Source organism: Scyliorhinus torazame, chromosome 3, assembly GCF_047496885.1.
Source record: "Scyliorhinus torazame isolate Kashiwa2021f chromosome 3, sScyTor2.1, whole genome shotgun sequence".
Taxonomy (NCBI): Eukaryota; Metazoa; Chordata; class Chondrichthyes; order Carcharhiniformes; family Scyliorhinidae; genus Scyliorhinus; species Scyliorhinus torazame.
The window spans coordinates 333542733-333567962 of NC_092709.1; the positions used below are offsets into that span (position 1 = coordinate 333542733).

General features: G+C 50.5%; 1 protein-coding gene across 1 annotated transcript in view; it reads left to right on the forward strand.

Annotated features, from left to right (window-relative positions):
- Nucleotides 1-2006: 2006 nt before the first annotated feature.
- The window catches only part of LOC140409297 (sperm flagellar protein 1-like), a 151096-nt gene continuing 127872 nt past the window's right edge, over nucleotides 2007-25230 (forward strand). The window contains exons 1-2 of the mRNA XM_072497677.1: nucleotides 2007-2319; nucleotides 7606-7717. Coding sequence (XP_072353778.1) covers nucleotides 2187-2319; nucleotides 7606-7717 — 245 coding nt within the window. The 5' untranslated portion in view covers nucleotides 2007-2186. The remainder of the gene's footprint in view (nucleotides 2320-7605; nucleotides 7718-25230) is intronic.

Genomic DNA, 25230 nt, shown 5'->3' on the forward strand with positions numbered 1-25230 from the left:
TGAAACTTGCCGTCGGTAATTCCCCCCCGGCGGAGGTGGAGCATCGCGGAGACCCCGAAGAATACTGTGTCGGGCCCGTTACTGATATGGAAACGCCGTTTACTGTACGTGCCGAGTAGAAAGCATTACCACTGCTGCCGAGGCACCTGAGCATGGAAATCTGGTCTGCGCCTGGCGCTCACCACGATTCTAGACCGATTCTCCGCCCAATCGCCTTTATCGATTTTGGGGTTGGCCCACTGAGAATCACACGCTATACCTTCAGTAAAAAGTAGCTGGAAAAACTCAGCAGAGCAGTTCACAACTGTTTAGAGGAAAGCAGAGCTAAAGGTGTAGGTCAGTAACCATTAGTCAGAACCATATCATTAAAGCAATGTGCATCAGTGATCTCATGCACCATGCCCATTTTGGTAATTTACTCTCTAAGGCTCATTAGTAAGTCCTCCCAACCTATGGATTTCATGAGAAGTATTTAAATATAAATATTGGGGGGGGGGGGGGGTACTAAAAAATGCTATCTTTGAAAATCTTCAGAATATTAGTGTCAACCAACTTCCAGATGATAAACTATGGTAGAATTCTGCGCAGCAAGGACTGACATGCACAGCAGGTAATAGTACTAAAATAGTGATTTAATTTTGTAAGTTTGCTCTGTTTTGGTAATTAAGTTATTTGTGTGGCTTTTGTTTCTATGTTTGTTTTTTGTTTTATAATGCTCTTGTGAAGCAACTTTTGTTACCTTCAAAGCACTTATATGAGTTGCGGATTGTGATGTTACCGGAATAGCAATCCACCAGCCCAGGCTAATGCTCTGGATTCAAATTCTATCACAGCAGCTGGTGGAATTTAAATTCAGGTAATAAAATCTGTAATTGAAAGCTAGTCTCAGTAATGGTGACCAATGATGACCAATGAGCAGCACGGTAGCACAGTGGTTAGCACAGTTGCTTCACAGCTCCAGGGTCCCAGGTTTGATTCCCGGCTTGAGTCACTATCTGTGCGGAGTCTGCACGTTCTCACCGTGTCTGAGTGGGTTTCCTCCGGGTGCTCTGGTTTCCTCCCACTCCAAAGACGTGCAGGTTAGGTGGATTGACCATGCTAAATTGCCCTTCATGTCCAAAAAGGTTAGGTGGGGTAACTGGGTTATGGAGATAGGGTGGAGATATGGCCTTAAGTAGGGTTCTCTTTCCAAGGGCTGGTGCAGACTCGATGGGCTGAATGGCCTCCTTCTGCACTAAATTCTATGAAATTCAATCTGATTGATTAATGTCCTTCAGAAAAGGAAATCTGCTATCCTTCCTTGATCTGGCCTACAGATGACTCAAGACTCACAGTATTGTGATTGACTCAACTGCCCTCTGGAATGGCTGAGCAAGTCACTCAGTTCAAGGGGCATAAAGGAATGGGCAGCAAATGTCGGCCTTGTCAGCAATGCTTACATATTCCATGGAATAATAAATTTAAAATGTTGTTTACGAGTTGTACCCCTTAAAAAGTAAGAAGTCTTACAACACCAGGTTAAAGTCCAACAGGTTTGTTTCAAACACTAGCTTTCGGAGCACTGCTCCTTCCTCAGGTGAATGAAGGAAGGAGCAGTGCTCCGAAAGCTAGTGTTTGAAACAAACCTGTTGGACTTTAACCTGGTATTGTAAGACTTCTTACTGTGCTCACCCCAGTCCAACGCCGGCATCTCCACATCATCCCTTAAAAAGTGGTGGGGGAAGGGGAGCACACGTTTGTTTGTTATTTTTGTTGGTTGGCAGTGGGATAACTCAGTTCCTGTTGCCTTCAATCAATCAACACAGGCAGGATGGGCAGAACGGCCTCAAGCTGGCAGCTGCGTCCATTCACTGAAGGCACAAAGCCTGTCGGGAGTAGTAGTTTCCCGCGGCGCCTCCGTCCAGCTTCGCGGGGGGCGGGTTCCACGGGACGGAAACTGCAAGTCCCAGGTTGCCACCCACCGGAAGTGTGGCGAGAAGGTCGGTTACCATGGCAATGCGAGAAAAACAACATGGCGTCCCTCCGCAGGTGACCAAGGAAGGGAATCGCCTGCCAGCCCTGTTCTGTGGTCGCTAAAAGTCGGGCGTCCAGTTCGTTGTTGTTGTTTTTTTTTTTGGGGGGGGGGGGGGTTCAGCACCAAGAAGCGTTTGTGAATAGTTTGGAGGTGTGTGTGTGGGAGAGTCGGCATGACAGCATGTGGGAGAGCCGGCATGACAGCAGGGATGGATGAGGAGAGCCTGCAGGACCTGTACTCCTGGGTGGATACCATCCACCTGTCCAGAGCCAAGCGCAACATCGCCAGGGATTTCAGTGATGGAGGTGAATGTGGGGCCCACCGAGACCGAGAGAGAGCTAACCAACCAGTCAAATTGGCAACTTCACCCCCATGCCCATCCCACACCATTTCCCCTGTGATTTATTTTTTTAAATGTCACTGGCTTTAACCTGACTGCAAATACAGGAAAGGAAAACGCATGGGCAGATGTTGGCAATCTGCACACACACACAGGTGCAGAAACACATGTAACACACATTGCATGCAACAATAATAATCTTTATTAGTGTCACAAGTAGGCTTACATTAACATTGCAATGAAGTTACTGTGAAAATTCCCTAGTCGCCACATTCCGGCGCCTGTTCGGGTACACAGAGGGAGAATTCAGAATGTCCAATTCACCTAACAGCACATCTTTCGGGACTTGTGGGAAGAAACTGGAGCACCCGGAGGAGACACACGAAGGCTTCACACACACGTGCATGCTGCGCTCACATGCTGTGCACACATTCACATGTACAGGCACATGTTTAGCACACATTATGAAAACAGACATGCTTACATATAGATACATGATTAACACATACTCAGCCATGCAGCAACAGGTGTTTGCTTAAACATACCTACATATGCACATGAAAGGCACAGATAAAAACATATAATGGGTCGTAGACACACATAGTAAAGTAAAGTGGCCATAATCCCTGATGACCATAGGCTGCTTTCCCCTTTGAGAGGGAAGGCTGACTGGTGGTGATTTGACCGGAGGATGATAGGCACAGATAAACATATATTTGTAGACACACATACACAATCTTACATAGGTACAGACAAAAAGGAAAATATTGCAGATTTCTAAAAATCAGAAAGAAAAAAATGAATAATGCAAGATACACTAAGTAGGTCTAGCAGCACCTATAGAGATAAAAAAATAGTTAACATTTCAGGTTTCTTTCATCAGAATTGACATAGATGCATAAATTGTGCACACGTACTTGTACACACACAGAGATACAAACTCACATATACATATTAATACAAATATATATGTATCATGCATACATACACATTGATTGCATATTTATGCACTTATATATTTACACACATACACCACTCAAAATATATAACACAACATACTTGAAGCATACCTTGCTGTAAGAACCTGATACAATCACGTAAGTAAAACGGGTTACTGAAATTAAGCATATTTCCCCATTCATTAGAAAGTAAAGCAATAATTCTATTATTTTGTAAATGCATTGAACTTCATTAGGAAAAACATTATTGTAACCTCATTTTTCATTGTTTAAATCAGTTTGCTTCGAACTTTTCTGTGTCGGGGTGCAGGAACGATTTACCTGAATAGAACAAGGGATGAGGGACTTAATTTATGGAGAGAGACTAGAGAAGTTGGAATTGTTCTCTCCAGAAGATTTAAGGGAGATTTAGTAGTCAGAGTGATATAATGGTGCGAGGAGGTCATTCAGTCCACCAAATCTCTGCAAAGCAATCCAATCAGTCCTTTACCCCATTCTATCCCCATAATCCACTATGTTTATTTACCTCAAGTGCCCATCCAATTTCCCTTTAAAATCATTGATTGTTTCTGGTTCCACCACGTTCCTGGGCAGCAAGTTCTAGATTGTTACCACCTACTGGAGAAAAAAATTCTTCCTCACGTTCTCACCCCCTCCCGTATCTCTCACATGGTCCTTGTGCCATGATGGAATGGGAACAGCTTCTCTTTGTCTACCTTACCTAATTCTGACATAATCTTGTACATGTATCAAATTTAGCCTCCTTTGCTCCATGCAGAACAGCCCCAGTTTCTCCAACCTAATCTTGTAGCTAAAATCCCCCATCCCTGAAATCATTTTGGTAAATCTTTTCGGCATCCTTCACAGAAAGGAGGCGATCACAATTACAATGGGTTTTGATAGAGTAAATAGCGATAAACAGTTTCAACTGGAAAGGAGGTTGTAACAGATGAACACCGATTTAAGGCAATTGGCAAAAGAATTTGAGGGGCGATGAGGAGAAATATATTTATACAGTGAGTTATTATGATCTGAATTCACTGCCTAAAAGGGTGGTGGAAGCAGATTGAACAGTAACTTTCAAAAGGACACGAGAGATATACTTGAAAATTTAAAATTTGCAGACAAAGAACAAAGAAAAGTACAGCACAGGAACAGGCCCTTTGGCCCTCCAAGCCTGCGCCGACCATGCTGCCCATCTAAACTAAAATCTTCTACACTTCCGGGGTCCGTATCCTTCTATTCCCATCCTATTCATGTATTTGTCAAGATGCCCCTTATCGTCCCTGCTTCCACCACCTCCTCCGGCAGCGAGTTCCAGGCACCCACTACCCTCTGTGTAAAAAACTTGCCTTGTACATCTCCTCTAAACCTTGCCCCTCACACCTTAAACCTATGCCCCCGAGTAATTGACCTCTCTACCCTGGGAAAAAGTCTCTGACTATCCACTCTGTCTATGCCCCTCATAATATTGGAGACCTCTATCAGGTCGCCCCTCAACCTCCGTCATTAATGATTTGGATGAAGGAGTTGAAGGGTGGGTCAGTAAATTTGCAGACAATACGAAGATTGGTGGAGTTGTGGATAGTGAGGAGGGCTGTTGTCGGCTGCAAAAAGACATAGATAGGATGCAGAGCTGGGCTGAGAAGTGGCAGATGGAGTTTAACCCTGAAAAGTGTGAGGTTGTCCATTTTGGAAGGACAAATATGAATGCGGAATACAGGGCTAACGGTAGAGTTCTTGGCAATGTGGAGGAGCAGAGAGATCTTGGGGTCTATGTTCATACATCTTTGAAAGTTGCCACTCAAGTGGATAGAGCTGTGAAGAAGGCCTATGGTGTGCTAGAGTTCATTAACAGAGGGATTGAATTTAAGAGCCGTGAGGTGATGATGCAGCTGTACAAAACTTTGGTAAGGCCACATTTGGAGTACTGTGTACAGTTCTGGTCGCCTCATTTTAGGAAGGATGTGGAAGCTTTGGAAAAGGTGCAAAGGAGATTTACCAGGATGTTGCCTGGAATGGAGAGTAGGCCTTACGAGGAAAGGTTGAGGGTGCTAGGCCTTTTCTCATTAGTACGGAGAAGGATGAGGGACGACTTGATAGAGGTTTATAAGATGATCAGGGGAATAGATAGAGTAGACAGTCAGAGACGTTTTCCCCGGGTGGAACAAACCATTACAAGGGGACATAAATTTAAGGTGAATGGTGGAAGATATAGGAGGGATGTCAGAGGTAGGTTCTTTACCCAGAGAGTAGTGGGGGCATGGAATGCACTGCCTGTGGAAGTAGTTGAGTCGGAAACATTAGGGACCTTCAAGCAGCTATTGGATAGGTACATGGATTACGGTAAAATGATATAGTGTAGATTTATTTGTTCTTAAGGGCAGCACGGTAGCATTGTGGATAGCACAATTGCTTCACAGCTCCAGGGTCCCAGGTTCGATTCCGGCTTGGGTCACTGTCTGTGCGGAGTCTGCACATCCTCCCCGTGTCTGCGTGGGTTTCCTCCGGGTGCTCCGGTTTCCTCCCACAGTCCAAAGATGTGCAGGTTAGGTAGATTGGCCATGATAAATTGCCCTTAGTGTCCAAAATTGCCCTTAGTGTTGGGTGGCGGTGTTGACTTTGGGTAGGGTGCTCTTTCCAAGAGCCGGTGCAGACTCAATGGGCCGAATGGCCTCCTTCTGCACTGTAAATTCAATGATAATTTATGATTAATCTAGGACAAAGGTTCGGCACAACATCGAGGGCCGAAGGGCCTGTTCTGTGCTGTATTTTTCTATCTTCTATGTTCAGTGAGACCTATGGGGAAAGAGCAAGGGAAGTGAAGCGAATTGGATAGTTCTTTCAAAGAACCAGCACGATGGGCCGAATAGTCTCCTCAATGTGCTGTCTGATTCTGTTGGACTGACTGTCCAAACATGAAAACACCATTAGCTGCCCAAAGCAAAAACTTACTGCAGGGATAAAATGCAAGTACATCAGCAACTACAGAAACTTTCAGATAATGCTAAATCTGACTTCCTCGAGGATCTGAGAATTTAAATTGATTACCGTCAGGAGGCATCACAATGTTTTAAGGGCTAAGACCATTCACTAAAATAACATCAAAAATCAACAGCGCGAATGTCATAGAATCAGAGATTGATACAGTGCAGGAGGCCATTTGGCCCATCGCGCCTTTGCTGTTGAATGGCAAACACACTGCACATTCTGGCAATACAACTACTCCTGTTACAATAATAATCTTTATTAGTGTCATAAGTAGGCTTACATTAACACTGCAATGAAGCTACTGTGAAAAGCCCCTTGTCACCACATTCCGGCGCCTGTTCGGGTACACAGAGGGAGAAATCAGAAAGTCCAATTCTCCTAACAAGCACGTCACCTGGGGACCTGTGGAAGGAAACCGGAGTACGCGGAGGAAACCCACGCAGGCACGGGGAGGACGTGCAGATTCCACACAGACAGTGACCCAAGCCGGGAATCGAACCCGGGTCCCTGGCACTGTGAAGCAACAGTGCTAACCTGTTGCAGCATGTATTTTATAATAGAGTTTAAAGTTTTTTTAAACTACCATGTGGAGTTAATATAAACTCCTTTGATGTAGTGTTTGAATTGTTGGTGAGTTTGGATGAAGAAAGCTTTTCAGCCCCACTCCAGAATACCAACATTACAGTAAATTGAGTTGAGCAATTCCCCCAAAGACTCAAACTAACTGTGCTCCCACTGAATCAGCCGTTTTGTTTTCTGTCTGTTTCCAGTGGGGACTTAAAATTTCATGATGTTGATGGACAAATTATTTCCGTCAGCTCCTGTCTTCCATTCAATTCAGTGCTGCACTCCCATATAGTGCATCTTCTCTCATATGTGTGCATTTTCCATCATAATAAGTGGGCATTGTACAGAATTATGTTCTGCTGGATTTGCTGGGGTGAGTGGCATTGAAAGTCATGAAAATTCAGCATCTAGAAAGTGTCCAATGGGTACGTTTCTCAGAGAAGGGTCGGTTTGGGGACTGCGGTAACTCCTTATGTTTGACAGTCTGCCAGTGTAAACTCACAAACGAGAAGTAATTAATTAGGGCAGGGCTGCCTGCATCCACAAAACTGCAGCCTGCAAGGCATAAGTGCCTTCAGGAGAGCAGGAGACAAAAATACATTTCAAATTTCAGTCAATCCCTTCTATATTGTGAATTTAGGAAAATGGGCAGGTTTTGTGCCTGTATTTTGAGTTCAGTGTTACTCCATAGTTTCTGTCTATGCGGCCTGAAATTTACTGTGCTTTGATTCCAGTTTTAATCGCTGAAGTGGTGAAGTTTCATTTCCCCAAACTGGTTGAGATGCACAACTACACACCAGCCAATTCAACCCAGCAGAAACTGAACAACTGGACTCACCTGAACAGGTAACAGATTGACATCAACAAATGCACAAAAGAAAGACCATCAACCACTGATGGGCATGATATATTAAAACAGTTGCATGGGCTTTTGTTCAGATGGTCCAATGCAGAGATCTCAGTAGTTCACCAGAATATTGTGCATGCCTGAGGCCAGGTGTAAGCAGGCGTGCTTTGCAGACAGTGTCTCATTAGGGGACATAGTCCAGAAATTAGAGGTCGATGTTTCAGGATTGAAATTTGTGATATGACCATGTGAGGAGGGGTAAAAATTACTCCCTTGCTCTATTACTCCCGGCCTGACTGTAACAGGGTTTCAGTTGTGAATTTAAAGAGGATGCGTTTTGCCATCGTCATAGAGTCATGGTCATAGAGTCATACAGCACAGAAAAGGCCATTCGGCCCACCGAGTCTGCGCTGGTCAAAAACAACCAGCTTCTTTTCTGTTTTATTTTTTTTCACCCGCGGACTTCTGGGAAGGCCCCCCCCCCCCAACCAATAAATTCTGGTGGAGAGGAAACCCGAGACACAACACGTGTACTGTCTCCCACCCACCCTCCTCCTCTAACCTAATAATAAGATCCATTGGTGTGAGGTAAGTGCCATATTATATTATTATTATTAGCATTATTATATTATATTATTAGCATTGCACAGGTCAAGGAGACACAGCCGGAGTGAGAGAGATACAGACAGTGAGAATTTGGTACTTTGGTGCAGTAAGGTAACCAGGAAAGGTAAGTGGTTAATCTAATTGTGCTGTTTTTCAGTTAAAAGTGCAGGGTAGTGTCTGATTGGCTGAAGCTGCCCCCACCATAAACTTAAATTAACTAATTAATTAATTAGTGATGGCTGGTCAGGTGATGTGCTTGAGCTGCTTGATGTGGGAGCTGGCAGATCCCATTGCGAGCTGCAGCGACCACATCTGCAGTAAGTGTTGGCTGCTCGAAGAGCTCCGGCTCAGAGTTGATGAGCTGGAGTCTGAGTTTCAAACACTGAGGCACATCCGGGAGGGGGAGACTTACCTGGACACTGTGTTTCAGGGGGCAGTCACACCTGTCAGAGTAAGTAGTTTAAATCCTGCCAGTGGCCAGGGACAGCAGGGTGTGACTGCAAGTCAGGCAGGTAAAGGGAACCAGCAGTCAGAACTCAGGAGCCTCAGCCCTTGACTCTGTCCAACAGGTATGAGGCACTTGCTCCCTGTGTGGATGGCGAAAAGGGCTGCAGGAAGGATGAGTCAGCTGACCAAGGCACCATAGTTCAGCAGGCCATTCAAGGGGAGGGAGTAAATAGGCAAGTTGTAGTTGTAGGGGATTCTATTATCAGGGGGATAGATAGTATCCTTTGTGAGCAGGATAAAGAGTCCCGCATGGTATGTTGCCTGCCCGGTGCTAGGGGAGCGGGACATCTCTGACTGGCTTGAAAGGATACTGGAGAGGGAGGGGGATGATCCAGTTGTTGTGGTCCATGTCGGTACCAACAACATAGGCAAGTCTAGGAAAGAGGACCTGTTTAGAGATTATAAAGAGCTAGGATTCAAATTAAAAAAACTGGTCCTCAAGAGTCATAATCTCCGGATTACTGCCCGAGCCACGTGCAAATTGGCATAGGGAGGCAAGAATAAGGGAAGTTAACACATGGCTGAAAGAGTGGTTTGGGAATGAGGGGTCCCTTTTCATGGGACACTGGCATCAGTTTTGGGACAGGGGGGACCTATACCGTGGGGATGGTCTCCACCTGAACCGAGCTGGGACCAGTGTTCTGGCGAAAAGGGTAAATAGGGTGGTCAATAGGACTTTAAACTAAAAATTGGGGGGGAAGGGAAAGTCAGGGAACCAAGAGGTGAAGTAATCAGCGGGGAGCGTAGCTGCTTAGGAATAAAAAAAAACACGAACAGACAAAACTCAAGAGTGGTTACGATTGTCCCCATCCCACAAAATATGACACAGTGTATGGATAGGCTCAGTAAACCAAGGTCCACCACACTAAGAAAACAAAAAGGGACGGCCAATAGAGAATTAAAGGTGCTATATTTAAATTGGTGCAGAGTACGGAACAAGATAGATGAGCTTGAGGCCCAGATTGTGACTGGCAGGTATGATGTGGTAGGCATCACAGAGACATGGTTGCAGGGGGTTCAAGACTGGCATTTAAACATCCAGGGATTCACAACCTATCGAAAAGACAGAGAGGTGGGCAGAGGGGGCGGGGTTGCCTTGTTAATTAGCAATGAAATTAAATCAATAGCACTCAACGACATAGGGTCGGATGATGTGGAGTCTGTGTGGGTAGAGTTGAGGAACCACAAAGGCAAAAAAAACATAATGGGAGTTATGTACAGGCCTCCTAACAGTGGTCAGGACCAGGGGCACAAAATGCACCACGAAATAGAAGATGCATGTCAGAAAGGCAAGGTCACAGTGATCATGGGGGACTTTAATATGCAGGTGGACTGGGTAAACAATACTGCCAGTGGACCCAAGGAAAGGGAATTCGTTGAATGTTTACAGGAGGGCTTTTTGGAACAGCTTGTGATGGAGCCCACGAGGGAACAGGCCATTCTGGACTTAGTGTTATGTAATGAGCCAGGCTTGATTAAAGATCTTAAAGTAAGGGAGCACTTAGGAGGCAGTGATCATAATATGGTAGAATTCAATCTCCAATTTGAGAGAAAGAAGGTAGAATCAGATGTAAAGGTGTGACAGTTAAATAAAGGTAACTACAGGGGCATGAGGGAGGAACTGACGAAAATCGACTGGGAGCAGAGCCTAGTGGGAAAGACAGTAGAACAGTAATGGCAGGAGTTTCTGGGAGTAATTGAGGACACAGTACAGAGGTTCATCCCAAAGAAAAGAAAGGTTATCAGAGGGGGGATTAGGCAGCCATGGCTGACAAAGGAAGTTAGGGAATGCATCAAAGCAAAAGAGAAAGCCTACAATGTGGGAAGTCAGAAGATTGAGAAGGCTACAAAAACAAACAGAGGATAACAAAGAGAGAGATAAGGAAAGAGAGGATCAAATTTGAAGTTAGGCTAGCCAGTAACATTAGGAATGATAGTAAAAGTTTCTTTAAATATATTAAAAACAAACGGGAGGCAAAAGTTGACATTGGGCCGCTCCAAAATGACGCTGGTAATTTTGTGATGGGAGACAAGGAAATAGCTGAGGAACTGAATAAGTACTTTGCGTCAGTCTTCACAGTGGAAGACATGAGTAATATCCCAACAATTCCGGAGAGTCAGGGGACAGAGTTGAATATGGTAGCCATCACAAAGGAGAAAGTGCTAGAGAAACTAAGAGGTCAAAAAATTGATAAATCTCCAGGCCCAGATGGGCTACATCCTAGAGGAGATAGCTGAAGAAATAGTGAAGGCGCTTGTTATGATCTTTCAAAAGTCACTGGAGTCAGGGAAAGTACCAGAGGATTGGAAAATCGCTGTTGTAACCCCCCTGTTCAAGAAGGGAACAAGGAAAAAGATGGAAAATTATAGGCCAATTAGCCTAACCTCGGTTGTTGGCAAGATTCTAGAATCCATTGTTAAGGATGAGATTTCTAAATTCTTGGAAGTGCAGGGTCAGATTAGGACAAGTCAGCATGGATTTAGTAAGGGGAGGTCATGCCTGACAAACCTGTTAGAGTTCTTTGAAGAGATAACAAATAGGTTAGACCAAGGAGAGCCAATGGATGTTATCTATCTTGAGTTCCAAAAGGCCTTTGGTAAGGTGCCTCACGGGAGACTGCTGAGTAAAATAAGGGCCCATGGTATTCGAGGCAAGGTACTAACATGGATTGACGATTGGCTGTCAGGCAGAAGGCAGAGAGTTGGGATAAAAGGTTCTTTTTCGGAATGGCAACCGGTGACGAGTGGTGTCCCGCAGGGTTCAGTGTTGGGGCCACAGCTGTTCTCTTTATATATTAACGATCTAGATGACGGGACTGAGGGCATTCTGGCTAAGTTTGCCGATGATACAAAGATAGGTGGAGGGGCCGGTAGTATGGAGGAGGTGGGGAGGCTGCAGAAAGATATAGACAGTTTAGGAGAGTGGTCCAAGAAATGGCTGATGAAATTCAACGTGGGCAAGTGCGAGGTCTTGCACTTTGGAAAAAAGAATAGAGGCGTGGACTATTTTCTAAACGGTGACAAAATTCATAATGCTGAAGTGCAAAGGGACTTGGGAGTCCGAGTCCAGGATTCTCTAAAGGTAAACTTGCAGGTTGAGTCCGTAATTAAGAAAGCAAATGCAATGTTGTCATTCATCTCAAGAGGCTTGGAATATAAAAGCAGGGATGTACTTCTGAAGCTTTATAAAGCATTAGTTAGGCCCCATTTAGAATACTGTGAGCAATTTTGGGCCCCACACCTCTGGAAGGACATACTGGCACTGGAGCGGGTCCAGCAGAGATTCACACGGATGATCCCAGGAATGGTAGGCCTAACATACGATGAACGTCTGAGGATCCTGGGATTATATTCATTGGAGTTTAGGAGGTTGAGGGGAGATCTAATAGAAACTTACAAGATAATGAATGGCTTAGATAGGGTGGATGTAGGGAAGTTGTTTACATTAGCAGGGGAGACTAGGGCCCGGGGGCACAGCCTTAGAATAAAAGGGAGTCACTTTAGAACAGAGATGAGGAGAAATTTCTTCAGCCAGAGAGTGGTGGGTCTGTGGAATTCATTGCCACAGAGGGCGGTGGAGGCCGGGACGTTGAGTGTCTTTTCGACAGAAGTTGATAAATTCTTGATTTCTCGAGGAATTAAGGGCTATGGAGAGAGAGCGGGTAAATGGAGTTGAAATCAGCCATGATGGACTCGATGGGCCGAATGACCTTACTTCCGCTCCTATGTCTTATGGTCTTATGGTCTAACCACCTAACTATTCTAATCCCATTTCCCAGAAGTTGGTCCATAGCCTTATATGCCTTGGGATAGCAAGTGCACATCTAAATACTTCTTAAATGATATGAGGGTCTCTGTCTTCACCACCCTTTCAGGCAGTGAGTTCCACACACCCGCCACCTTCTAGGAAAAAGGTTTTTCCTCACTTTCCCTCTAAACCTCCTGCCCCTCACCTGCCCCAAATCTATCCCCCCTAGTCATTGATCCCACTACCAAGGGAAAAAGTTACTTCCTGTCGACTCTATCTATGCCCCACATAATTTTATACATCTCAATCATGTCCTCCCTCAGTCTTCTCTGCTCCAAGGAAAACAATCCAAGCCTATCCAATCTCTCCTCCTAGCCCAAACACTCCAGCTCTGGCAACATCCTGGTAAATCCCTGCACCCATTCCAGTGCTATCACATCCCTCCTGTAAAGTGAATTCCGGAACTGCACACAATACTCTATCTGTGGCCGAACCAACATTTTATACAGTTCCAGCATACCCTCCCTGCTCTTAAATGGGCGGCATGGTAGCACAGTGGTTAAGTCTGTGTGACAATAATAAAGATTATTTTCTGTTCTTTCTACTAAAATGGATGACCTCACATTTTTCAAATTATATTCAATCTGCCACGTTCTTGCCCACTCACTAACTCTGTTTAAATCCTCTTTACGTCTTCCTTACAACACACATTCCTGCCCACAGAGGTAGCAACGAGAAGCTTCAGTAGATGCTGTGGCTCAGTTGGCAGCATTCTCAGACTGCAAAGGTTCTAAGTTCCAACCCCACTCTGTAAAACTCAAAGCTGAATCCCCAGTGCAGTGTGATGCACTATCAATTACGATGAGACGAGAGTAGAGAGTAATCGAGGCTTTATTAAGCAGAGATGTGTTGCCTCCTGCAGCTGCTACCGAAATGGCAGCAGTTCGGTGAGCATACACATTTATACTCCACCTACTGGGCGGAGCCAGCAGGCAGGGATCTATCCCCATACCTGTAGTACAGGAGCCTTACCATATTACCTCTAATACACGTATTATACAAACAGTGGTGACTACAACATTCACCCCCTGTAAAAAAAATGAGTCCAGCGGGGGTGGTGGAAAAACTATTTACAGGTATGTGAGAATTTTTTAAGTGTACAGTTTGGTGGAAGTTTACAAATTTAGCTGGTCGGGTGCCTTGATCCTCCGCTGTGAGCGCCGCAGTCACGGTGGTGATGCAGGCGCCGGCTTGGTCGCCTGTGACTCCGGGAGCGTGTAGTCCTCATCTTCATCCCCGGGTGACCAATGGGAGGACGGATCGTACTGGGGCAGGGACTGTAGTGAGGTGCGCAGGGGGGGAGGATGGGTGGCGCCGGGGCAATCGGAGAGGGGGGGAACCAGCTGGTGCCAGGTCCCTGAGGGAGACTGTGTCTTGGCGGCTGTCGGGGTAGGCCACATACGCGTACTGCGGGTTCGCATGCAGCAGCTGTACCCTTTTGACCAACGGGCCCGCCATGTGGAGCTGCACGTGTTTGCGGAGGAGAACGGGTCCTGGAGCTGCCAGCCAAGTTGGGAGTGAAACCCCGGAGGTGGACTTCCTAGGGCAGGCAAGGAGACGTTCTTGGGGGGTTTCATTAGTCGCAGTGCAAAGTAGCGATCGGATGGAGTGGAGCGCGTCGGGGAGGACCTCCTGCCAGCGGGAGACCGGGAGATGTTTAGACCGTAGGGCCAGCAGGACGGCCTTCCAGACCGTCCCGTTCTCCCTCTTCACCTGCCCGTTTCCCCGGGAGTTGTAGCTGGTCGTCCTGCTCAAGGCCATTCCCTTGCTGAGCAGGAACTGACGCAGCTCATCACTCATAAAGGAGGATCCCCGGTCGCTGTGGACATAAGAGGGGAAACCTAACAGGGTGAAGATACTATTGAGGGCTTTGATGACTGTGGCAGACGTCATATCGGGGCATGGAATAGCGAAGGGGAATCTGGAGTATTCATCGACTACGTTCAGGAAGTACGTTCGGTCGGAGGAGGGGAGGGACCCTTTGAAGTCCATGCTGAGGCGTTCAAAGGGACGGGAGGCCTTAACCAGGTGCGCTCGATCTGGCCGGTAGAAGTGCGGTTTGCACTCCGCGCAGACCTGGCAGTCTTTGGTGACCGCCCTGACTTCCGCAATGGAGTAGGGTAGGTTACGGGCCTTTACGAAGTGAAAGAACCGGGTGACCCCTGGGTGACAGAGACCATCGTGTAGGGCCTGGAGTCGGTCCACTTGTGCGCTGGCACATGTATCTTGGGATAGGGCCTCGGGGGGCTCGTTGAGCTTACCGGGGCGATACAAAATCTCGTAATTGTAGGTGGAGAGCTCAATCCTCCACCTTAAGATTTTATCATTTTTGATCTTGCCCCGCTGTGTATTATTGAATTTGAAGGCAACCGACCGCTGGTCAGTGAGGCGAGTGAATCTCTTGCCGGCCAGGTAATGCCTCCAATGCCGCACAGTTTCTACGATGGCTTCGGCCTCCTTTTTGACAGAGGAGTGCCGAATTTTGGAGGCATGGAGGGTGCGGGAAAAGAATACCACGGGTCTGCCTTCCTGGTTGAGGGTGGCGGCCAGAGCGACGTCTGATGCATCGCTCTCGACCTGAAAGGGGAGGGTCTCATTGACCGCATGCATTGCGGCCTTTGCGATGTCATCCTTGATACAGTTGAAGGCTTGATGGGCCTCAGCCGTCAGGGGGAAAACTGTGGAGTGGATGAGTGGGCGGGCCTTGTACGCATAGTTAGGGACCCACTGAGCATAATAGGAGAAGAACCCCAGGCATCGTTTGAGGGCCTTGGGGCAGTGGGGGAGGAGAGTTCCATGAGGGGAAGCATGCGGTCGGGGTCGGGCCCTTGAACTCCACTTTGCACAACATAGCCAAGGATGGCTAAGCGGTTGGTGCTGAACACACACTTCTCCTTGTTATACGTGAGGTTCAGGAGTTTGGCGGTGTGGAGAAATTTGAAAAGGTTAGCGTCGTGGTCCTGCTGGTCGTGGCCACAGATGGTGATGTTGTCTCGGTACGGGAAGGTGGCCCACAGTCCGTACCGGTCAACCATTCGGTCCATCTCCCGTTGGAAGACCGAGACCCCATTAGTGACGCTGAAAGGAACCCTAAGGAAGTGGTAAAGGCGGCCATCTGCTTCGAACGCAGTGTATTGACGATCCGCCTTGCGGATGGGGAGCTGGTGGTAGGCAGATTTCAGGTCCACTGTAGAGAAGACCCGGTACTGTGCAATCTGATTGACGATATCAGATATGCGTGGGAGGGGGTACGCGTCGAGCTGCATGTACCGATTGATGGTCTGACTGTAGTTTTTCCCCAGTCTTTACAACTACCACTTGGGCTCTCCAGGGGCTGTTGCTGGCCTCAATGATGCCTTCATGCAGTAGCCGCTGGACCTCCGACCTGATGAAGGTCCTGTCCTGGGCACTGTACTGTCTGCTCCTGATGGCGACGGGTTTGCAATCCGGGGTGAGGTTTGCAAACAGGGAAGGTGGGTCGACCTTAAGGGTCGTGAGGCCGCGTACGGTGAGGGGTGGTAGGGGTCCGCCGAATTTTAGAGTTAGACTTTGGAGGTTGCACTGGAAGTCCAGGCCGAGTAGCAAGGCAGCGCAGAGGTTGGGGAGGACGTAGAGCCGGAAGTTGGTAAACTCTACGCCCTGGATTGTGAGCGTGGCGATGCAGTACCCCCAGATTTCCACGGTGTGGGATCCGGAGGCCAGGGAAATTCTCTGGATAACGGGGTGTACCGCGAGGGAGCAGCACCTTACCGTAGAGAAGCGGATAAAGCTCTCCGTGCTCCCGGAGTCGAGAAGGCAAGGTGTCTTGTGGCCATTGACTTTCACCGTCGATGTCGCGGTTGCGAGGTTGTGCGGCCGGGACTGGTCGAACGTGATGGAGGCGAGCTGCGGCTGGTGTTGGTGCTCGATCCAGCTGACCCTCCATCCTGAGATGAACCCCAGGGCCCTATGGGCACCGACTGGGAGAAGGGAGCTCTGGGTGCCAACCCGGAGCCACCCTACAGAGTGGTGCCGCTGGCCACCAGCTCCCCAAGATCAACTCACCCCCCAACAATGACGCATCTCGGTGTCAGCACCTGGAAGTGGGGCGGGGCCCTCTAGCCACAGGGCCCCCGGAGGACTCCCGCCAGGATTCTCGAAGGCCACGGGATGCGGTAGGCAGCAGGCTGCCTCCACCTCTGATGTGCATCTTTGCTACACACCTAAGCACAGCGATAGAGCACGGAAGGCTTAGCAGGTCCAGGATCACGGAGAGGGCACTGGGGGGAACTGGGTAGAGGGTAGGGTGAGGAGAGTGCGATAGGGGAAAGGGGTGGGGAGAGGGTTTGGGAGGAATGTGGAAGGTGGGGCGGCACAATCGGGGCAGTTGGGGGACACATATGTACAGCATTAAAAAACATTGCACTCGAGAAATATGAAGCCTCTGGCACTTTCCATCGCAGTGCGGGCTTACCACCAATCCCCTGCCCAAGCCCCCCCCGAGCATGGAGATATTGGATGTCTCTCACTGTCCCCCTGCCAGACACACCACCTGCAGGTGATGGGTGTGAGCAAACACTCAGCAGACAGACGGGGCTCAAACTATGTCATAGATTAAGGCGCACTGGCGCTCAGCTCTCTGCGGGTTATTATCACCTCCCTGCCCTCGACAGTGACCCCTGACAGTGCCGACAGTCCCATCAGCCTGGAGTGATGTTACACAGACCTTGGGAGGGTGGAACAGGATGGCTGGGGGTGGTAGAGAATGAAGGGGGGGGGAGGGAAGGTGGCGGGAGAGATATGGTAGAGGGGGAAAGAGCGAAAGGGAGGGAAGGGGGAGGGAGGAGGACGTATGGGGCCGGGATGGGATGATAGATGAGGTCACGTCCTATGTGAAGTGGGCAAGGATGAGCGCCTCCCTCGCCCTCCGGGATTGCCAGACCCTCGCCGCTGCTGCTTGTCATCCATCCTCCAGCTGGTCCTGCGGGTCCACTCCAGGCTCATTCTCCAGCCCCTCCTGGTCCGGCGCCTCCTCGTCCTCCTCTTCGGAGCTGGCCACATATTCCTCCTCCATTTCCCCTCCAGCATATTGCCCACTGTTGTGCCAGGTTGTGGAGGGCACAGCAGACCACCACAAAAAATGGGTGACCCTCCAGGGGGTGTTGAAGTGCACGACAAGAACGATTTAGGCATCGGAACCGCAACTTGAGTCCGATGTAACGTTCAATGACAGCCCGGTTGGGCGCATGAGCCTCGTTGTATCGGGTGTCCGCACCCATCACCGAACGGAGCACTGGCCCCTTATCCCCCAAGTGCTAACCGGCCATCCTGGCGTGGTCCTCAAAGAGGCCAGGGATGTCCAACTGCCCCAAGATGGAATTGTTGTGCACACTCCCTGGGTAGCATGCACAAACCTGCATGATCTTCGTGTGGTGGTCGCACATGGCTGTTCAGGGAGTGGACCCCCGTCCTGGTGATGACGGGCACTCCCTGATTGCCTGTTGAATGCAAGGCAACATGCTTGGCATCCAGTACCCCCGGGAGCTGGGGAATCCGGGCGATGGCAGAGAACCCTGCTGCCTGGCATCTTGTTGGGACTGGTCCATGTCAAAGTTTATATAGTTCACAGTCCGGGCAAACAGGGCATCTGTGACTTCACGGATGCACTTCTGGGCTGTAGCTTTTGACATGCCACACAAGTCCCCGCTCAAGCCCTGGAATGATCCTGAAGCGTAGACATTCAGGGCTACGGTGACCTTGACGGCCACCGGGAGCGGGTAACTTCCACCTCCACGTAGTGCCAAGTTCGCGAGGCCATGGCACAGGTGCCACACCATCCCCTTATTGAGAACATAGAACATACAATGCAGAAGGAGGCCATTCGGCCCATCGAATCTGCACCGACCCACTTACGCCCTCACTTCCACCCTATCCCCGTAACCCAATAACCCCATCTAACCTTTTTTGGTCACTAAGGGCAATTTACCATGGCCAATCCACCTAACCTGCACGTCTTTGGACTGTGGGAGGAAACTAGAGCACCCGGAGGAAACCCACGCAGACATGGGGAGAAAGTGCAGACTCCGCACAGACAGTGACACAGCAGGGGATCGAACATGGGACCCTGCGCTGAGTAGCCACAGTGCTAATCACTTGTGCGACCGTGCTGCCCTCCTGCGGCACGCGCTGTCTGTCATCTGTTTGAAAGATCAGCAACGCCTGTGTATCTTGGGCCGTCGCCAGTTTCCCCCTCTGGGTCCCTCCCTGATCTGATGGGCGGTCAGGTCATCAGGGTGTGGGGCGGAACCCTGCACATGGGCCACCAGCTCGAGCCTCTGTTGATGCAGCACAGTAGTACAATGATAAGCACAGTTGCGTCACAGCTCCAGGGTCCAGGTTCAATTCCCGGCTTGGGTCACTGTCTGTGCCGAGTCTGCACGTTCTCTCTGTGTCTGCGTGGGTTTCCTCCGGGTGCTCCGGTTTCCTCCCACAGTCCAAAGATGTGCAGGTCAGGTGGATTGGCCATGATCAATTGCCCTTAGTGTCCAAAAAGGTTGGATGGCGTTACTGGGTTACCAAGATAGGGTGGAGGCGTGGGCTTGGGTAGGGTGCTCGTTCCAAGAGCTGGTGCAGACTCGATGAGCTGAATGGCCTCATTCTGCACTGTACATTTTATGAATCTATGCTACCGCCACCGTCTCTGGTGTCTGGCTACCTGGTCTGCCAGTAGAGCCACCAGGGCAGCCTCCGCAGGGTCCAAGATATCATCCATCTTGTGTGATATCTGCAAGGAATTGGAGAGGGTGTGAGCCTGACAACCAACCGTGTTTTCCACCTTGGGACCCTGCATTCCCCCATTGCTTCTCCCCTCCCCCCACCCACCCCACAACTCCTGCCATGCGACACGCCCTGCCCACGCACCCCCGGCCACAGCAGGCGACCCTGATCACTGGACCCCACAACCTGTACCCTGACACCTGCACATAACATTACCTGTACCGGTTGCTGGTCCCCACACCGATGTACAGACCCACCCCCTGGTCGCGGAAATGTCCCCGTTGCTGGGGCCCAGCCCCGTGGCGTTCGAATGTTGTCTGCTGCGTCCATGGTGTTTCTTCCTGCAGTGTTCAGGCACAGTGACCAGGCATCACGGTCTGATTGGGATGCTGGGCAATAACTCCCACATGCTACATGGCATGCCTACCCTTGGGAATCCACTTCGGAGCTAAGGAGTGCTCACTTAAACATGATTGCCAACTTCCTATTAGCAATAGCCTTCAGCCACGCAGCCCGAAGCCTGCACGTTCAGTGGTAGTTATGGGTGGTCGGTGGTGCAGGCAGGCAGGGGCATATCAGGTCCACACGATCCAGGAGGTGACATGGCTGAGGCACCCACCCCCACCGCCCACCCCAATCGAGGCTGGCCCCACTGGGGGCTCCCCACCCTACCGCCAACCCCTGAATACCGGAAAGAAACCCCAGTGCCCCCAGACTCATTGCGAAGATGGCTACTCACATCCTGGGGTCTCCGCAGCAGCCATTCCACCAGCTTCACGTTTTTAAAAAGGTGTACCCCATATCCTCAGACTGTGACTCCTGGTTCTGGATACATCCATCATCGGGAACATTCTACGCTGTCTAGATCTGTTAGAATTTTATAGGTTTCTATGCGATCTTCCCTCATTCTTCTGAACACCACCGAATACAATTCTAACTGATTCAATCTCTCCTCATACATCAGTCCTGCCATCCCAGGAATCAGTCTGGCAAACCTTCGCTGCACTCCCTCTGCAGCTAGAACAACCTTACTCAGATAAGGAGACCAAAACTGCACATACTATTCCAGGTGTGGCCTCACCAAGGCCCTGTAAATTACATCGACACCCCTGTTCCTGTACTTGAATCCTCTCGCAATGAAGGCCAGCATATCATTTGCCTTCTTTACTGTCTGCTGTACATGCATGCTTACCTTCAGTGACTGGTGTTCGAGGACACCCAGGCCTTGTTGCACATTCCCCTCTCCTAATTTATGGCCATTCAGATAGTAGTCTGCCTTCCTTTTTTTCGACCAAAGTGAATAACCTCAAATTTATCCACATTTTACTGCATCTGCCATTCATTTGCCCACTCAATCAATTTGTTCAAATCGCACTGAAGGTCTCTGTATCCTCCTCAGAGCTCACCCTCCCACCCTGTACATAAGTTCAAATACATACAGGCAGTATCTCTACTGAACCTATGACTAAGAAGTCAAAAAGGTGAGGTAGTTATTGATTTTAACCATTTACTTTTTTACATATAGATGGTCAACAGAATATTGTTTATGTTACAGAGGTTCCTGGGGTGTAGATAATTTATGAGGGATTGTGTTTAGTCCCAGCTAAGCACATCATGGGACATCTTAGTCGGAGGAGGCTGAAGAATGCCTTATGCTTGGGATACAGATCATGTAATTAATGGGAGGTGCCAAGTCTGTATGTAGTTTTGCAGTCTGCTGTAAGATTTTAAGTTGAACAGGATTTTAGTCTGACAAGACAGAAGGATTTTCAGATTGTTCCTGAAAGGGGTTCTCGCCAAAGGTTTGTGCAGAGAAGCAAGTAGCCCTGATTGCTAACTTTATTTATAAGTTGCATTTGAACTGCATTGGGTTGCTTAATTGGAATATACAGGCACGTGTAGAAAGGGAGTTAAAGTTTTTTTTTCCTTTTATTTAAGAACTGTTTTAACTTTTTTATTTGTTCATGGGATGTGGGCGTTGCTGGCTGGGCCATCATTTATTGCCCATCCCTGGGAGCATTTAAGAGTTAACCACATTGCTGTGGGCCTGGAGACACATGTCGGCCAGACCAGGTAAGGAAGACAGATTTCCTTCACCTGGGAAATTAGTGAACAAGATGGGCTTTTCTGACAATCGACAATGGTTTCATGCTTACATTTAGACTTCGAATTCAAGATTTTTATTGAATTCAAATTCCATGGCAGGATTTGAACCTGGGTCGTCAGATCATGGGCAGGATTTTCTGATAATGGGGCTAAGTGCTGACGCCGTCGTACATCCCGGTGCGTTTTAGAACGGCGTCAACGGGCCTCATAGTCCACCGATTCAGCGGCCCACAAGGTGCTAGCGCGGGCGCCACGAGAAGCACCCAGGGGAGTGGCCTGCGATCGGTATCCGATCCACGGGTCGCGTCATTGACGCGACGCTGCAGCGTCTTAAAAAAACGCATCCCCCACACACAGTCGTCAGTGGGAAGATGACCACCCGCTGTGCAGCGCCAAGGTTCCGGGATGGGGATTTGGACACTCTCCTGGACGCCGTGGAGCAGAGGAGGGGGCTCTGTACCCCGGACCCGGCCACCGTTCGGCATCTGTGGAGGGAGGTGGGCGAGGCCTTCAGCGCCATTGGGCCGATTGCCAGGACAGGCGAGTAGTGCCGAAAAAAGGTGCACTACCTCCTCAGGGCAGCCAGTATGAGTAACCAGCACTGTGCCCCTGGCACCAACACCCCTACCCCCTACACATGTGACACCCCTCCCCAGGGGGACGGTCCAACCCCCGCCCTGACCCACATGGCTGCACCTACCCATGCCAGCCGCATTGGCCGGGTGCCCTGTGCACCTATGCCATCATAGACCCGACCGCTGGGCTGCATGCGTCGGACCGCCTAACACTGTTGATGTTTGTGTGCTCCCCCCCCCCCCCCCCCCCCAGGCGAAGAACATCCATAACCACAGGAGGCGGGAGAAAGCCGGAGGGGGTGAACCTGAATTGCACCCCCTCACCGTGCATGAGCAGAGGGCACTGGACGTTGCTGCCGGACCAGAGGACCGGGAGGTTGCCGATGCCAAGATCGGAGGCGCACCACCAAGTGAAACCCCCCTGCCTGGCCGCGTCGCCTCACCCTACCCCCTCACCCCACCCCCTCACCTCAGTCCGCCTGTCTAACTATACATGCTGTCTTGTGTCTTACAGAACCAGCCGGCAATGGTCCCGGCCCAGCCGGCACCCCCCACGCCCCCAGCCAATGCCAGGGACGCAAGCGCCCATGGGGAGGGCAGCCGTCTCAGCATTGTGGCCCAGTCTCTGCGCCCAACACGAGCCAGGACACAGAAACTCAGGACGCAGAAATGCAGAGGACGGACACACAGAGGACGGACACACAGAGGACGGACACACAGAGGACGGACACACAGAGGACGGACACACAGGGGACGGACACACAGGGGACGGACACACGGGGGGCGGACACAAGGGGGACGGACATACGGGGGGCGGACACACGGGGGGCGGACACACGGGGGATGGACACACTGGGGACAGACACGGGACGGACACACGGGGGACGGACACACGGGACGGACACACAGGGGATGGACACACAGAGAACGGTCACACAGGTTACGGACACAGGACAGGACACACGGGACGGACACACAGGGGACGGACACACAGGGGACGGACATACAGCGGACAGACCCACAGATGATGGACACACAGGGAACGGACACACAGGGGAAGGACACACGGGGGGCGGACACATGGGGGACGGACACACGGGGGACAGACACACAGGGGACAGACACACAGGGGACGGACACACAGGGGACGGACACACAGGGGACAGACACACAGGGGACGGACACACAGGGGACAGACACACAGAGGATGGCCACACGGGACGGACACAGGGGACGGACACACAGGGGACGGACATACAGCGGACAGACACACAGTGGATGGACACACAGAGGATAGGAACATGGGGTACGGTGACACAGGGATCAGGAACGCACCACAAAACAACACAGGAGACCCCGGACTTTGGCTCTGATTAGGACATTGATTTTCTGTCAATGCTATCTCCTACACTATCTCAGTGACTATCACCTTGGTTGGTATCATTAGTGATGAGGCTTCTAGGACACTTACTGGTGCGCATCACACAGCTGCCCCTGGTTCAGCAGGTGGAGGTAGGAGCAGCTGAGGGGCCGGATGGCCGGAATGCAGCCCGGCCCCAGCAACCAGCTGCCTCCCAGACGGGTCCCGGGTTCGTGGAATTTCGACACCCACCCATAGACCCGATGTAGTCAGAGACCCAGGGATGAGAGAAGGGAATGACGGCCGGCTTCCAGCACCTGCAGACACAGGTGGAGTGCATCCGCGTGCAGGAGCAGGGAGTGGTGCCGGTCATGCTTGCCACCCAGGCCAAAACTGCACGGGTGGTGTCCGCGGTGGAGGCAATGGGGGCGACGGTGTCGGACATGGGTCAGGTTATGCAAGGCCTGGGGCTTTCTGTGCAGGCAGTGTCCTTGTCAGGGCGGCCCTCTCACAGGCAGCCATGAGCCAGAGCTAGCTGCTGATCGCAGCGGCGCTCCTCATTGTGGCCCAGTCTCAGCAGGCCATCACTGAGAGCATCGGTGGCATCGCCCAGGTGCTGACCCAGAGGGAGATGGCGCAGTCCCAGACAGGGATGGCCCACTCCCTGAGCTCCATGGCTGCTAACGTACAGACCCTGGTCAATACCCGAACGGACCTCCAGGACTGGCAGCGCCAAGTGTCGGGGGTGCTTCGGGGGATGGCTCCGCTCGCACCCCCGTCCCATGGAGAAGCCCGGGGACCATCGAACACCCCGAGGGAGGAGGAGGTGCTTGCGTCTGTGCCGGTGACTCCTGCAGGGGAGGTCCCGGAGCACCGCGGCACCTCGGACTCCCCCCTACCTTCCTTGGGAAGAACAGGGTGGCACCACGCCAGCTGGGACGCCCGAGGAGCAGCCTGGTCCATCCAGGCCGGGCCGCCCAGGAAACGAATGCCAATGGGGACTCTACTCGCAGGGCAGCAATCCACCTCCACTCCTGCTGAGCCGTCTGGGGATCTACCGAGACGTAGTGATAGGGCCCGTTAGGCCAAAAAGGTGGACACCTAGTAAGTTGGCAGGGGTGCAGGGCACAGCTTAGTTATGGGGGCTAGCGCACATGTACATAACGTTTGTAATTAAACACACTGTACCATCAATGAAAGCTGCCTCTGTGCTCTGTCCGATGCGTGTGGGGGTCGGACAGGAACTGAGTGCCACTGTGGGTGAGGAATGATGGAACGTTGAGCCCCAGTGGGTGTGACGTGCGTCCCTCGGAAGTCCACGCCACCCCGCCCCCAGCGGAACGACAGGGCAATGTGATGCAGTGTCCAGCCCGCACAGAGGGACCACGCAGGTGGAGGGTGTTACTGTGGCAATGAGTCAGACATTGTCTAACGATGTGGAGCTCAGAGCTCATCTCAGAACGGGCTGTAATCATCCTCCATGGCATGGACCAGACCCGCTGTCACGAGGAGCCCAGCTCATTGTGCCGCAGGTGGATGTGTAATGGAGGGGTGGTGTGCATGTGGGTGATGCGGTGGTGTGGGAGCTAAGGTTGGTCGATGGTGGGGGAGGTGAGTCTTATTAATGATGTGGGAGGTGAGGACGGTGGGTGGTGAGGTGGTGTGGTGTGGTGTATGTGTCCCTTTTCAGCAAACCCCCCCCTAGTTGGTGAAATGTGCAGCAATTAAACAGTCCCGTGCTCGCTGGCCCTTCCGGTGGCGTAGTGCAGCCTCCCGTCCATATCCAGCCACCAT